Source organism: Mustela lutreola, chromosome 13, assembly GCF_030435805.1.
Source record: "Mustela lutreola isolate mMusLut2 chromosome 13, mMusLut2.pri, whole genome shotgun sequence".
In the NCBI taxonomy this organism is placed as follows: domain Eukaryota; kingdom Metazoa; phylum Chordata; class Mammalia; order Carnivora; family Mustelidae; genus Mustela; species Mustela lutreola.
Genome location: NC_081302.1, coordinates 10,081,544 through 10,095,037, shown reverse-complemented (window position 1 = coordinate 10,095,037; position 13,494 = coordinate 10,081,544). Strand labels below are relative to the sequence as shown.

The 13,494-nt window shown below is 42.3% G+C and overlaps 1 protein-coding gene across 1 annotated transcript in view; it reads right to left on the bottom strand.

Moving 5' to 3' along the window:
- The window catches only part of NALCN (sodium leak channel, non-selective), a 309,369-nt gene that overhangs the window by 108,954 nt on the left and 186,921 nt on the right, over positions 1-13,494 (bottom strand). Inside the window, exon 14 of the mRNA XM_059144294.1 lies at positions 11,426-11,563. Within this exon, the coding sequence (XP_059000277.1) occupies positions 11,426-11,563 (138 nt within the window). The remainder of the gene's footprint in view (positions 1-11,425; positions 11,564-13,494) is intronic.

The following is a 13,494-nucleotide window of genomic DNA, read 5'->3' as shown; positions in this document are numbered from 1 at the left end:
CACCAGGTGAATTTGGGGGGAACGCTAACAAATGTTGCTGTCAGGTCCTAGGCGAGGCCTGGTTATGTTCACCCTGCGGACACAGACGCGACGTGGGGATACCGGCACAACGTGAGGTGGCTTTGTCGGTGTGGTCTTTGCAGCAGGTTGCCTGGGATGCCCACCGCAGTCTGGACTGGGGCTGTCAATAAGAAAACTGTTTTCTTTCTCATCTACCTTGGTGGAGAGGTTTTCTGGGTTGGCAGGATATTTTATTTTTAATTATTTTCCCAACACCAGACAGATGGCAGGCTACTTAAGGACAGTGAGGTTATGTTCTTCAATTAAATTCGGCAGGGAGTTGACTGAGCCCCAACCATGTGTCAGACGCTGCCTGGTCAGGAGCACGGACACGGTATTGGACCCACCGCTATGAGTTCACAGTCAAATTGAGCCGTCGTCGGTTGGTGGCCTGGCAGAAGGAGCACCGTGGTGGGAGACCTGAGTTTGGGGCCCTTGTCTGTGACCTATCACGGATAATAACAATAGCTCAGGGAATTGCATCTACCCTTTTTTCCATTTAATCTTCTCCCAACAACCCTGTGGCGTGTGGCACAGCCTGCATGAAAATATACAGACATAAATTTGGATAGGAGAAACTAATTTTTTTGATATTTCTACAAATGAATTTAATTTAGTCCATAAACTCTCCATTTGTTTGCTGGCTGAAAACTGAATCTTCCTCTATTAATTCAGTCCTTTCAATTCAGTCCTTTCAAACTCAGTTACATTTGAATAAATGCTCCTTTCACTGGCGTAAGGTCAAGGGCATGCTTCTCATCAGCGTCTGGTGCGTGCCCTGTGGCCATGGGGCCTGTCCTCTGTTCTCCATCAGGGGCAGCGATGGGTGCTTGTTTGAGTTGATCACTATCTCAGCTTCTGTAGCTCCTGATAAGGTCTGATTCTCAGTGACACCCTCTGTGTTAGTTTCCTAGGGCTGCTGTGACATACGGCACGAGAGTGGTGGCTGGAAACAACAGAAATGTACTTCTTGATGGTTCTGGAGGCCAGTTATCCAAAATCACATTGTCAGCTGGACCACGCTCCTTCGAGAGGCTCCAGGGGAGGATGAACCTTGCCCCCTTCCTGCTTCCAAGGACCCCAGGTGGTCGTTAGCACGGGGTGGCATCACTCCAGCCTCTGCCTCTGTGTTCACATGGTCTTCTCTTTCTTCCTCTGACTTGTCCTCATCCATTTCTTATGAGGACACTTGTCATTGGAGGTAGGGCTCCCCTGCATAATCCAGGGTGTCTCATTTCAAGAACCTTAGTTTAATGACATCTGCAAAGACCCTTATTCCCAGGAAGGTCACATTCCTAGGTGTGGGAGTTAAGACGTGGACACCTCTTTTGGGGGTTCCCATTCAAGTCCCTCTACTCTCCATCTGGTCTCCAGCCTGGGCCATTGTTCTCGCACTAGTGTTTTTCCTACACGCTGGCTTTCAACTCTCAGGAAGTCGGGAAGTTCTGCCGTTCTAGGTGGGAACGGAGAGAAACTTGTTCTTGGGGTTCTCTCACGCCTCCTTCTCGTCTCAGAACTTCCCAGTCCTCCAAGTCTGGGCAGGCCACCCCTCATCCATGCGGGGCCTCCAGCGAGGCGACCTCCCCTCAAGTTCTGATGAGAAGTGAGGCCGCGTCGTGGGTGTGGAACACAGCCGGGTTGGCACCAACACTGCTGCTGGCCCCGAGGGTGGCTTCTGCCCCACCATGGAGATAGCAACCCCCACCCCCCCCAACCTGCCTCCCTCAAGCTCCATCCTGGAGAATGTTGTTTCCTCTTAGACAAGAGGAACGTGAAAGCAAATTGGAGCAGGGGTTTGAGAGGGAGGCTCTCAGAGGTACGTAGATTGACAACTGAACGCTAAACCCAAGCAGAGTATCAGAGGGTCAGCTCTGTGCCATCTGAGCATTTAGACTTCTGAGAGCCGACTGGGGCCAACGGGCCGGAGCGTGTCTTCTGAACGCTACTTGCTGAAGATCGCAAGGCACTGATGAATCCAACCTTGTGCCACCAAGATGTCAAGACACCAAGGAGAAAGATGACTTCGTCAGGAAGAGAATTATGAGGAAGGATTTCCAGGTGGCATGTGTGAAGACAAGGTCTTGGGAGCATGTGGCTTATTAGGGGCCTGGTGAGTGGTTAAGTACCACAGAGCACGGCTGCCAGAGGCCACAGAGGGAGGACAGGGGGGTGGCAGTTTGCCCAGATGCCACCCATGGGAGGTGTGAGAGGGAGGTTGTAATGATCACTAAGTGATGACATTAGCTTCCCCTCTGTTACCTCTTTTCCTTTCAAATGCATTTTTTTTTTTTTTTGCATAATGTAGTTATTTTAAATTGGCTCATTGGCACGGTGACTAGACAGTATAAAGTACAGGTTGACAAAGGGCTATTAAATACGTAAGATTTTGTTACTTGAAAAAAAAAAACCCTGTCATTTTATACATTCTTCCCGGAGGAGAGAGAAAAGCTCCCCTCAGAGCAGGACAGAGAGATGGCCGTGGTTTCTCCTTCTTGTACAGACGGGAGCTGAGTTTTCAGGGTAGAGAGAAGGTGAGACTCAAAAAGGAAGTTTGGGCTTTGCTGGGAGAGATGATGAGGGCGCTGCGTGGTTTGGCAGCCCATGTCCACAGAATGAAGCAGCTGGGAAGGGGTCTGGGCAACACATTCACGAATAATAGGAGAGAATTTCAAGTTTGTTTTCAAAAATCATTAAACTTGAGTTCCTTCAGCAAATATCCGTGCATGTTTCGACAGCAGGGCTTCATGAACCTGACGGCGCGATGGCACCCACAGAAATCATCTTTAAAAATCTGTGGGCAGCCTGGGCTTCCTCCCGGAGCTCCAGCTGGACGTGGACTCTGAGCTGGGTCCCTGTCGCCGAGCACTGGGATACGGGGGCGACGGAAGTCTGGCTTTGATGGCCTGTTTGGATGGGAAATAGAAGGCGCAGGAGAGGCAGTATTCGCTGCTGCAGTTGCAAGGAGGTGAGAATTACTTTGCAGTTCTGTCTCACACTCCGATAGGGCGGCCCTCACCGCTGCGATTAAGGAACAGAAGTGAAGGGATGCTGACAGCTCCACCGCCCTCAGATTTAATGTACTTGTTGCCAAAGACACATTGTTCGCCCACAGACCGGGGCCGTGCACGGCTGGGCAACGATGCAAGCTGGTCTGGATGTTGGCCACTCCTGCCCCCCAGAAGTCACAGGGGTGGGGGACAAGTCCTCATTCTGGAAGCAAGGACCGTTCCCGGATTCTCTCAACGTTTTGTTTTGTTTTCCCCATTTATCTGTTCTGCTTTTATAGAAAGCCGAGGTAAAGGTCGTGAACGAAGATTCTTAACCCAGACACTGACGTCTGAGCCTTACCTTTAGGGTTTACCTACGGGCGACACGGCTGCTGTCCCTAAAGGTTTTCTATTGTCATTACGTGTGGTTCACGGGTTTATATTAAGACGTTATTGATATAATAAATATTTTTTATAATTTTTTTAAGATTTTATTTATTTGACAGACTGAGATCACAAGTAGGCAGAGAGGCAGCCAGAGAGAGAGGAGGAAGCAGGCTCCCTGATGAGCAGAGAGCCCAATGCAGGGCTCAATCCCAGGACCCTGGGATCATGACCTGAGCCGAAGGCAGAGGCTTTAACTCACTGGCTGCCCAGGTGCCCCTAATAAATATTTTTTACAGAGACCCACTGCATAGCATCACAAAAGCTTCATTATTTCCATGGAACGCTTTTACCCTTACACTTGGCCAATTCTAAATTATGCTCTGCTTTTTTTTAAATATATAGATTTACATAATATGTGAATTTATAATGTGGCACAGAATACTACATCACAATGATGCACTTTCAGGGGAGAAAGAGGCTAACGGTCCAGCCCTTCATTTCCTCTTGAGCTTTGTTAAGACACACTTACACTTTCAACACAGTGGTGTTTAATTCGTGCAATGCTTAAAAAAATTCATGTATATATATGTTATATATATATTTACACTTTGGCTGGTATCTACTTTTAACAGGTCTATAACATTCCATTGTATTAATATGCAGCCCAAGTGTTCTACTATGTAATAGACAACTGATGTACTCTATCCACTTCCTCATATTATGACCAATATTGATACATTCTGATACATCCTTTCAAATGCAGTTTTGAAATGAAAATTTTGAAATGAATTTTGAAATGAAATTGGTGAATTTCAGTGAAGAAGTGTAGAGTAACTATTAAAATATCAGAGGTACCTAATTCCTCGAGTTTGCTAAGATTATAAAGTCCATTCTCAAGATATTTTTAGTCTTGATAATGCACTTAGTGGGGAAAATGCCACATGTCAAATCTCTGGAAATCTGGCAAATCTTGTTCCTAGAATGTTTAGGAATGACATTCCAACATATTGGTGGATTCAGACCCTCCAACTTAGAGGATTTGGGGAGATCTGTTTCCAGGTTCGATATGGTTCCTGGCCCACTGTCTTAATAGGTGTTCAGCCACCACAAAATCTCAAAAACCGTCTTTTCTTCTCTTAATACTCGTCTCACTCCACACACTCTACTGAAAAAGTCAGATTCTCCTGAGCTAAGAGTTTGTGAGATATTTGGAATGTTTTAAGTTTTATTCATTCAACCACAGGCAATTATCTGTCTTCCTTCCTTTTACCCAGAACCCATCTCAGCACGGTTGGGTAGACTGCAGAATGCAGAAGCAGGTGTGTTCCCCATTTCATTATTCCCTCCAGTTTTGCTGGGATGTGACCGTTCATCCTCTCTACCTAACACTCAACGTTTGGGTCAGCATGACTCAGACTGTTGAAAGTCACAGTTTATTGGGGACGATGGTGGTCTTACCATTTGAGAAGGGGTTTTCTTGACTGAGAATCTCCACCTAGATTTTTTCATTCTCTTGAACTCTGCGTACAGTCATGTCCTTGTTTTGCATACACCTCCCCTGCCCACTTTTTCTTTAAAGTTTACTTTTACTACTTTCTTTCCCTCACGATACAGCTTAACGACAGCCCATTAGTTGAAATGTCACCTTTAATCTTATTCCCCTCTCTACAGTGAACTTCATTAAGAATTCTTTTTTAAAAATTATTTTCAAGCATACCGTAGAAGCACAGCAGGCCTCTGGGCAACACCCTGTAATCCTGAGTTTTTCTTTTTCCTTCTTACCACTTAGAATCACACTATTCTAAGTTGTCTTGCGAGCTGTGGTTGGAAACAATCTCGTTTTTTACACAGGTCAACAAAAAGTCAAATGTAATCAGAGCAATGTAAAATGGGATGTGTTCAACACAGATGCACTTTTAAATGAATTCTAGAAAATCAAGTTATTTAATTTACACTTTGGAAGCCCATTTTTGTCAGCAAAATATGACTATTCGCAGAAAGCTGTCGCCACAGAAGCAAAATCAAGAGATTGCTGTGTTAATTTAAGCACTTCAAAGGTAACAAAAAGACTATCCACAATGAACGCTTAATTACATTTTCTCTCTTTCAGTATTCACATCACAGGGCTTTCCTTTGAAACAATAATAAATGGAAAAACACTGAGGGGAAAAAAAAATAGAGTCTTTCAACTGGATAAGTAAGTCTTCCACAGCCCTTATCCCCTAATCATTGGCAAAAGTGGGGGAAAAGATGAATTTCACAAGCACTCAGCAAACTGCAATCAGTCAGGACAGAATACACAATACATACCTGGCGATGGGAGAGATATTTTAAAGAGACAATAGATAATGGTTATGAATATGCATTTGCTATACACTTAAGCTTGATTTTCATTGTGGGCTGACAAATTGGTGTCCCCAGGGGGCAATGGAATAGCCTGCTGTTTTTTATTTCAGAACCAAACTGCAGCCAAATGTTTTTTTTTTTTTTTTTCTTCCTTGTTTTGCTGCTTGGCATATGCCTGTCCTTGAAAAGACTCAATCAGAAACTCCCTGGGTTGTGCGACACCACTGGGCCAGTGTGGATAAAAAACAAAGCAGAGCTTGTGTATTTATGTGGACATCTCCCCACCCCCACCACGCGATTGGCTTAAAATACTTTGTAGTATTTTGCAAAAGGAAGCATACAATTTAAGAAAAATGCTCATTTTAATGAAGTTCAAGCCCAAAAACAAGCTTATGGAATGGAGATTTTAACTTCAAGGTGTTCAGTTTTTAAGGGAATGTGGTGGGTATGTTTCAGGGGCCTGTGGTCTCTCTCCACATACTGATCTGTCAACCCACAAACCGTCTCCGTTTACTGTCAATATTTTAACTGTTTCAGATCAGGCAGGGCTGGATGACTGAGAATCAGAAATTCATTTATGCGACACGGAACCCACAGCCAACCACAGCCTTCTATCCCTTGGGTCATGAGGTCTTGAATGACAGGTTTTATCTGTTGGTTGGTTGATTTGTGTTTTTTGGCTACTTCTGTACCAGTTATAGGCTCAGAAAGGCAGGGATTAAGCTCTTGTCCAATCTGGCCAGGAAGTAGGTTGGTGCTTAGACCAGGAGCTAAGATTCAGGAAAGCCGGGTTGAATCAGAAGGAGCTAACTTCATGGAGCCCCTCACGGTGCCTGTGGGTTGGAGGATATCAGGAAAAGCCGAGCAACTGCTGGTCACGCTGCAGGCAAAATCTCCCATGAACTGGGGAAGTGACAAGTCTTTTTGGGCAGCATAGTCTGGAAGCGGAACTATCAGATTTAATTTAGTTGTATGAGGTATTTTCTTTCACTGAATTAATTAGTTCTCATTAAAAAAAATCACTTGTAAATATAACAATCTGGGTAGTTAAACTTTTGGCGTGAGATGTCACAATCAGGGAACCTGACTAATTATCTCACAACATAAAAACTTCACATAAATTTGGTTGAGAAAAACCAATTTGAGCTTTATTGCAACAGTGTATTTTATCTGGCTCACAATACATACAAACAGTATGTTAGGATTACTTAAAGACCTAACAGTGGAAGGCAGAGATTTAAAACGATTAGAAGACAGAGGAGAGTATTTTTTACTGCCTCAGGGTGTGAAAGAGTTTCTTAAGCATGAATTCGGAACAAATATTGACCATAAGTGAAAAAATGATCATCTTGAGCACGTCAAAATGTAATGCCAAAAGCCCTCACGGACACTTGGAAATAAAAGGCTGCCTCAGAGAGATTTGCAACACCTGTGGGATTGCCAGCACTATGGGATTACTGTCCCGAGGCTATGTACCACTCCAAGGAACGCATTTTATTTATTTATTTAAAAGACTTTATTTATTTATTTGACAGAGAGAGGGAGAGATCACAAGTAGGCAGAGAGGCAGGCAGAGGGTGGGGGGAAGCAGGCTCCCTGCTGTGCAGAGAGCCAGTAAGGGGCTGGATCCCAGGACCCTGGGATCAGGACCTAAGCCGAAGACAGAGGCTTAACCCACTGAGCCACCCAGGTGCCCCTCCAAGGAATGCATTTTAAAAGGACAAACTAACCTTTAGGAAAACAGGTAAAGCACACAGTGCAATTGCGAGAATCACGAAGATGGCCAGTAAATTCATGAAGAAGTGCTCCCTTATTAACAATTACTGAAATGCAAAAATGCAAGCTTAAGGCCAAGTGATATTACCATCCAACTCATGAGACTGTCAAAACCTTCAGTCTAACGGTATCAACTAGAAGTGAGAACATCGCACAGGGATTCTCAGCACTTGAGAGGGTGAATTAGTGCCGCTTGCCTGAGAACAGGGGTCGGCAAATAGAAGGCCCAGACAGTAAATATTTTAGGCTGAGAGGGCCAAGAGACAACACTGATGATATTCTGTGCGTAATTATATATTAATTTAAAAATGCGCAAACCATTCTTGGCTCACCAGATGTATAAAGAAAGCCTGCCGACCAGATTTGAAATATGGGCTCACAGTCCATGCTACAGAGCTCTCTGGGCAGGAGAGAGGGTCCTGAACTCTACCTTCCCGCATCAATCCTAGAGAAACTCTCACACAAGTGGACACAACGTACAAACGTATTAGTTGCAACACCATGAGAGCAAAACATTCCACTAGGAGGGGCTGATAAACAAATATGGCATAGTCCGTTATATTCCGTATATTCCTGACTACATAGAATAATGACCAGATGGAGTTTATATGCATTAAGAAGAAAGGATTGCAAAGACAGTCTTTGGTGACGAAAGTAACTGAGAATGTATGTAGAATTGGATACCATTTATTCTGAAAATTGTCGCTACTAATGATTTTAAGGAGGAAAACAATGATCAGGTATAAATCAGGTCAGCATGGTGTGTGGTCATAGTAGGGAGAACAGTGTGCAAGGACATCTCCCCTAGGGACGGCCCTCGGGGCACTGGGGCAGAGCCTTCTCAACCTAGAAAATTAATATGAATCTTACAAACTAATAGTATAAAATGTTTGTAGATCATAACCTTAAATTTAAGGCACTATCTGTTTTTAATGGACACACATACATGTGAGAGACTACTGTACTTCATTGGTTTTTTAAGACACTCATTTATTTTCACATTTTAACAACTCTGAAACTGGCGTGCGTCTTATCATCTATGTGTATGATTTAGTGGTTGCTTGTGTTAATATTAAACCAAATAAGTCTTCCTATAGTTATTAGCATGTTAACTTCAGTAAAATATGATTTAAAACTGGAAGATAGGTTCAGACCAAAGGCATCCTAGTTGTTGTCTGGAAGAAGAGGTGTGGGAAAAGGAGGAAAGATGAAAACAATGAAGGAATCAGTCCGGGAAGGGGCACGAATGACGCTTAAGATTGATCAATAATACTTTACTTCTATAAATTAAAAGCATAGGAACCAATATAATAAATTTTTAGCATTTATTAAGGCATGCCTTTAAATGCACACACCATGTTATTTAAACTCAGGGTTGGAGATGGTTGTGATCACCCTCACATTCCACGGCTAAAACATCCTCAAAACTACAGCTCACATGGAGAGGGCAATCGTAGAAAGTAGGCACGTGGGGCATTATTGTCCTCACCTTCGGAGACAACATGACAGAGATGTCATGGAAGTTGTTTAATTCTTCCAAAGCCACCCATCTTGGACGAGCAGACTAGAACCTGAACCTGGACTTTGAACTCTACAGCTGTGGAGTAGCTGTACTCCACCTCATTTCCCAAAGTGCCCTTACTGCTTTCCAGATTTGGAAAAGGTTATGAATAAAAGAAGACATTATTTCAATTTATAGTTTTAACTTAGAACCTCTTTTTCAAAATCATAATGGAAAAATTACAATAATATTTTGGGCAGATACTTGACTCCATAGAATGAAAAGGCAGAATTACGTATGGGTTTTCCAGATGTGCTCTGTGGATTCCTAGGAGCACAGGTGAGCCTTTGAGAGTCCTTGGAAATACTTCAGGGTTCCACTGTCAGTGCCATGGTTTTGGCCCCATTAGGAAAATTGAGACTGCCCAAGAAGTCAATGCACCAGATTTAATATTTTATTTCATTGTATTAGTGATCTCTGTAGAAGTTCACTTGAAAAAATATTACTTTGGTAAACGGCTTACTAGACTGAATCATTTTCCTTCTTGCTTTCATATTGTGTGAGACTCTCACTAAAGGATTAAATCTATGTGAAAAATCTGCCAGGGGAATAGCAAACAAGTATACTGTTTCAATAGAAAAAAAATTAGATAGATTATTACCATTCACGGATGATTTCAATCATCTCCCTCCTACCTTGAACCCATGACTAATAGTCTCCAAGCTATTCTATAGTTTTAAAGGAACTCAAACACAAAGTAGATGCTTAATAAAACAGTTGACTTCATAAGTGAGTGAATGAATGAGTAAATGAGTGAGTGAATTAATGTCAGAGACTTAAAGGTCTGGAAAGGAGGATGAAAAGTGCTCAGGGCCATGTGTCATGCAGGACGGGCAGATTTCACTGGGGAAGCCGGGGGTCCGTTTCCCCTGCTGAATGTTCTTTCCTTTTGTGCATATGTGAAAAGTCACCCTATGCAAGAAAAAAAAAAAAAAAAAGCCAAAACTACTTCCATGTGATTCTACTGCTTGAACCTAGAACCTTACACCTCATAACCATGCGTCCCCACACACTGCTTGACGGCTGGGTCTCAGTTTTTAAAGAAAGGCTCTGTTTATAGCAAAAGCAACCTTGAACACATCTAGTTTCTGAAGCACTTACATGGTTCATATTCAGAATTGGAAGGGACCTTTGCACTCACTTGAAATCTGTTTTATTTTAGGGACTCTTGGGCAGAGCTTGACTCAATGAAGACATTTTCAGGGACAGTGGAGACATCGCGATCTAAGCAAACAGCGAGATGGCCGAATGACCACAGGCTGTGAGATCACGAAGATGTGGGAACGTTCTGGCTCCAGCATTTACACTCTATCTGGCACTGGGCAAATTTCTTAACTCTACCGAGCCTCAGTTTCATCATCTGTAAAGCGGGAGCATTACCTACCTTGGTTGTTCCAAATATTAGGAATAAAATTATAAAATATTTTGCTTCTTGATAAATAATAGCAGGGGTTTCTTTTGTTTGTTTGTTTTTTTGTTTTGTTTTTTGAATTTCATGTGTTTCTGATAAAGGATAACATTTTGCGTTCTTACCTGGGAACTTCTAACGTAATAGAGCTTACGTTTGCTTCTTAACTACACATGCTTTTATTATAAGGAGAAAAGACCTGAGGATCACATTAAAAGACCTGAGAATCACAGCCCTTCATACATCAAGGCCACATTTCACATTTTTTTTTCCTTTCTGCTTAATAGAAATGCATTGAAAAGAAAAAAATCTGCTGGTGTGACAGAAGTCAATTCTTCCTGGGTTTTGGTATTTAATTTTCATGATGCTTTTTACAATATTTGAAGCTCTGAGTTTTAATTTTTTCTCATGCGTTTCTTTCTGGCAGAGCCCCAAAACACAGAGTTCAATTGTCACTGTACCCTGAGATCTTCGCCTTGACTTCAGTTTAGTCTTAGCTTGGAAAAGGAAATGACACTGGAGATCTTGCCTCTACATGATAAGTGATAATAATGGCCTAATAATGTAGGCCAGCTTGATTCTTAAATTACGGAGAGTGGGAATGGGAATGCTCAGAGATGGGGAAACAGGCACTAATGTGGGATTCCCATTTTGTCTCGTCTTGTTTTCCCTCATGTGGACACTTGTATCTGATGGAGACCCCTTTTTCAGATCCGAAATCTAGTGTTCTTCCAGGAGCTCAATTCATAGGAATTGAGATTGGAAGGGACCTCATCTGGTCCGACTATGTACCTGGGTTCTCTGGCCCTTGTTCTGAAATGGAAACTAGGCCACTGACGCCCGTTGATGGTCATCCCACTACGGTTCTAAGAGAGAAGTGAAATGAAATGCGAAACTCACCAGAGTGGCAAAGAGATGGTACAGGATGAAATAGATGGCCACCACAGGAGCCCACATGTGGCCCACAGCATTCAGAGTTTGGTCCATCACGTCTACCCATCCTTCCTGGGTGAGGATCTGGAACATGGACATAAATGCCTGCAGAGGAAGACAACGGAGGTGTGAGACACCTGCTCGGGCGGGCACGCAGTTTAAAGCTGGTGTTCGGTGGAAGAGGACTCCGGTGTCCACATTCTTCATTTTTACCTGATCGGATCAGGGGAAGAACAGCCTTAATGCAACAGACGGGAAACAGCTGAGAACTAAAGATCCGAAAAGCCTGATATCTAACTTTTCAGTGTGGAAAACTAAAATGATCACCCTGTATTAAAATTAGCCTTGTGGGTAGGAAAACACTATTGAGTAACTTTTTTAAAAAACAGGACCTCTTTTTATTTGACTTTCTTTTTTTTTTTCCTCTATAAGCAAGCTAAGATTGAACATTTCCAACAGGTAACTGTATTTTTATTTTGCTAAGTGAAACTTATTTTTATAGAGAATTGCATTTGATTATCTAAAGGCATATAGGAATAATAGCCTTAATTTTACCTTTATATACCCATCTATCAAATTATTTCAGTTATATTAAAAACCCGAGACTCCTTAAGAAAGAAAGAAATCTTCCTTCCTTCCTTCCTTCCTTTCTCTCTCTTTCTTCCCTCCCTCCCTTCTTTCTTTCTTAATGGGGGAGGGGGTGAAGCGGGACAGGGAGAGAGAGAATCTCAAGAAAGCTCCACACTCAGTGTGGAGTCCAACTGAGCTTGATCTCACGGTCCTGCGGTCATGACCTGAGCCGAAATCAAGAGTCAGAGACTTAACCAACAGAGCCACTCAGATGTCCCAAGAAAGAAATATTTCTAAATGATACTGCCGTACTGAGCAACTTAATGAAGACAAACACATTTTTCATGATTTTTTTCTTTTATTTTCAAGGTACAGAGTCAAGACCATGAAAGGGGCCAAGACCTAAATAAATAAATAAATTGATAAATAAATAAATAATAAATAAATACATATGTACATAGATAATAGAGCATTCCAACAGAATCCAGCCAAGCTAAGATCCCATACTTTCTCTGCCAAGATCTTTGGTTAGTTCCATTCTTACAAGTTTTTCCTTATTAAATATAGGGTTATATGTACAGCTCTGATTTGTGGATCTTGTATACATTAGTGGTCAATAAATGTTTCTTAATGAGGATTTACGATGATGATGATGTCTGGGAAAAGTGATAATTGGAATCTAGTGACTCATTAAAAATGTTTTTATAGGCTTTAGTAAAATGAAGGTGTAAACTGGGCTCTCAGATCCCAGGAAATAAGGCCCAGGGTGATACAAAGACCAACAGGGCCCTGTAACCCTGAAAGGATCTTAGAGACAAAATGGACACTGCGGATAAACTACTCTGATTATTTGTTTTTGAAATTAAAGAAAATGAGGCTTAAAGATGAGAGGTGATTAGCCAAGGTCACTCTACTAATGTGTGACACTAACAATTCACACCGAGTCGCTATGACTCCAAAGTAAATCCTTTTCCAAGCACCGCATTCTGTGTTCAGTGAGGTCTTGAATCTGCTACTTTCCAGGCTGAATCCTACACAGTAAGCTCTCTTGGCAGTTTGTTTTGCTAGGAACACTCAAACCAACTATTGTAGAAGAGGACATTAAATGCCTGACACATAGTGGACCCGCCTGAGCAAAGGAGTGATTAATTGTTAAATGATTCTTGTACGAGGAGATATGATTTTCTGCTTATCCTTTGTCTATGTGTGAAACACTTAACATCTCCTTGAGTTTTTCTATAATCTCATTACCCTACTGTGTATCTTGTTCACGAAAGTCCGAAGTATGCTGTTACTGATGCTTGAACTCAGTGTTGTCAAGGACAATATAAAACCTTCCCTGCCAGGGCGCCCAAGAGAATATTAGCTCTAACTCATCCTAAAAATGCTTCAGAAGACTTTGCAACACGTCATTTAACATCATAAGTATGCCAACACTTATCATTGAGGGCAATTATTTTTTTTTC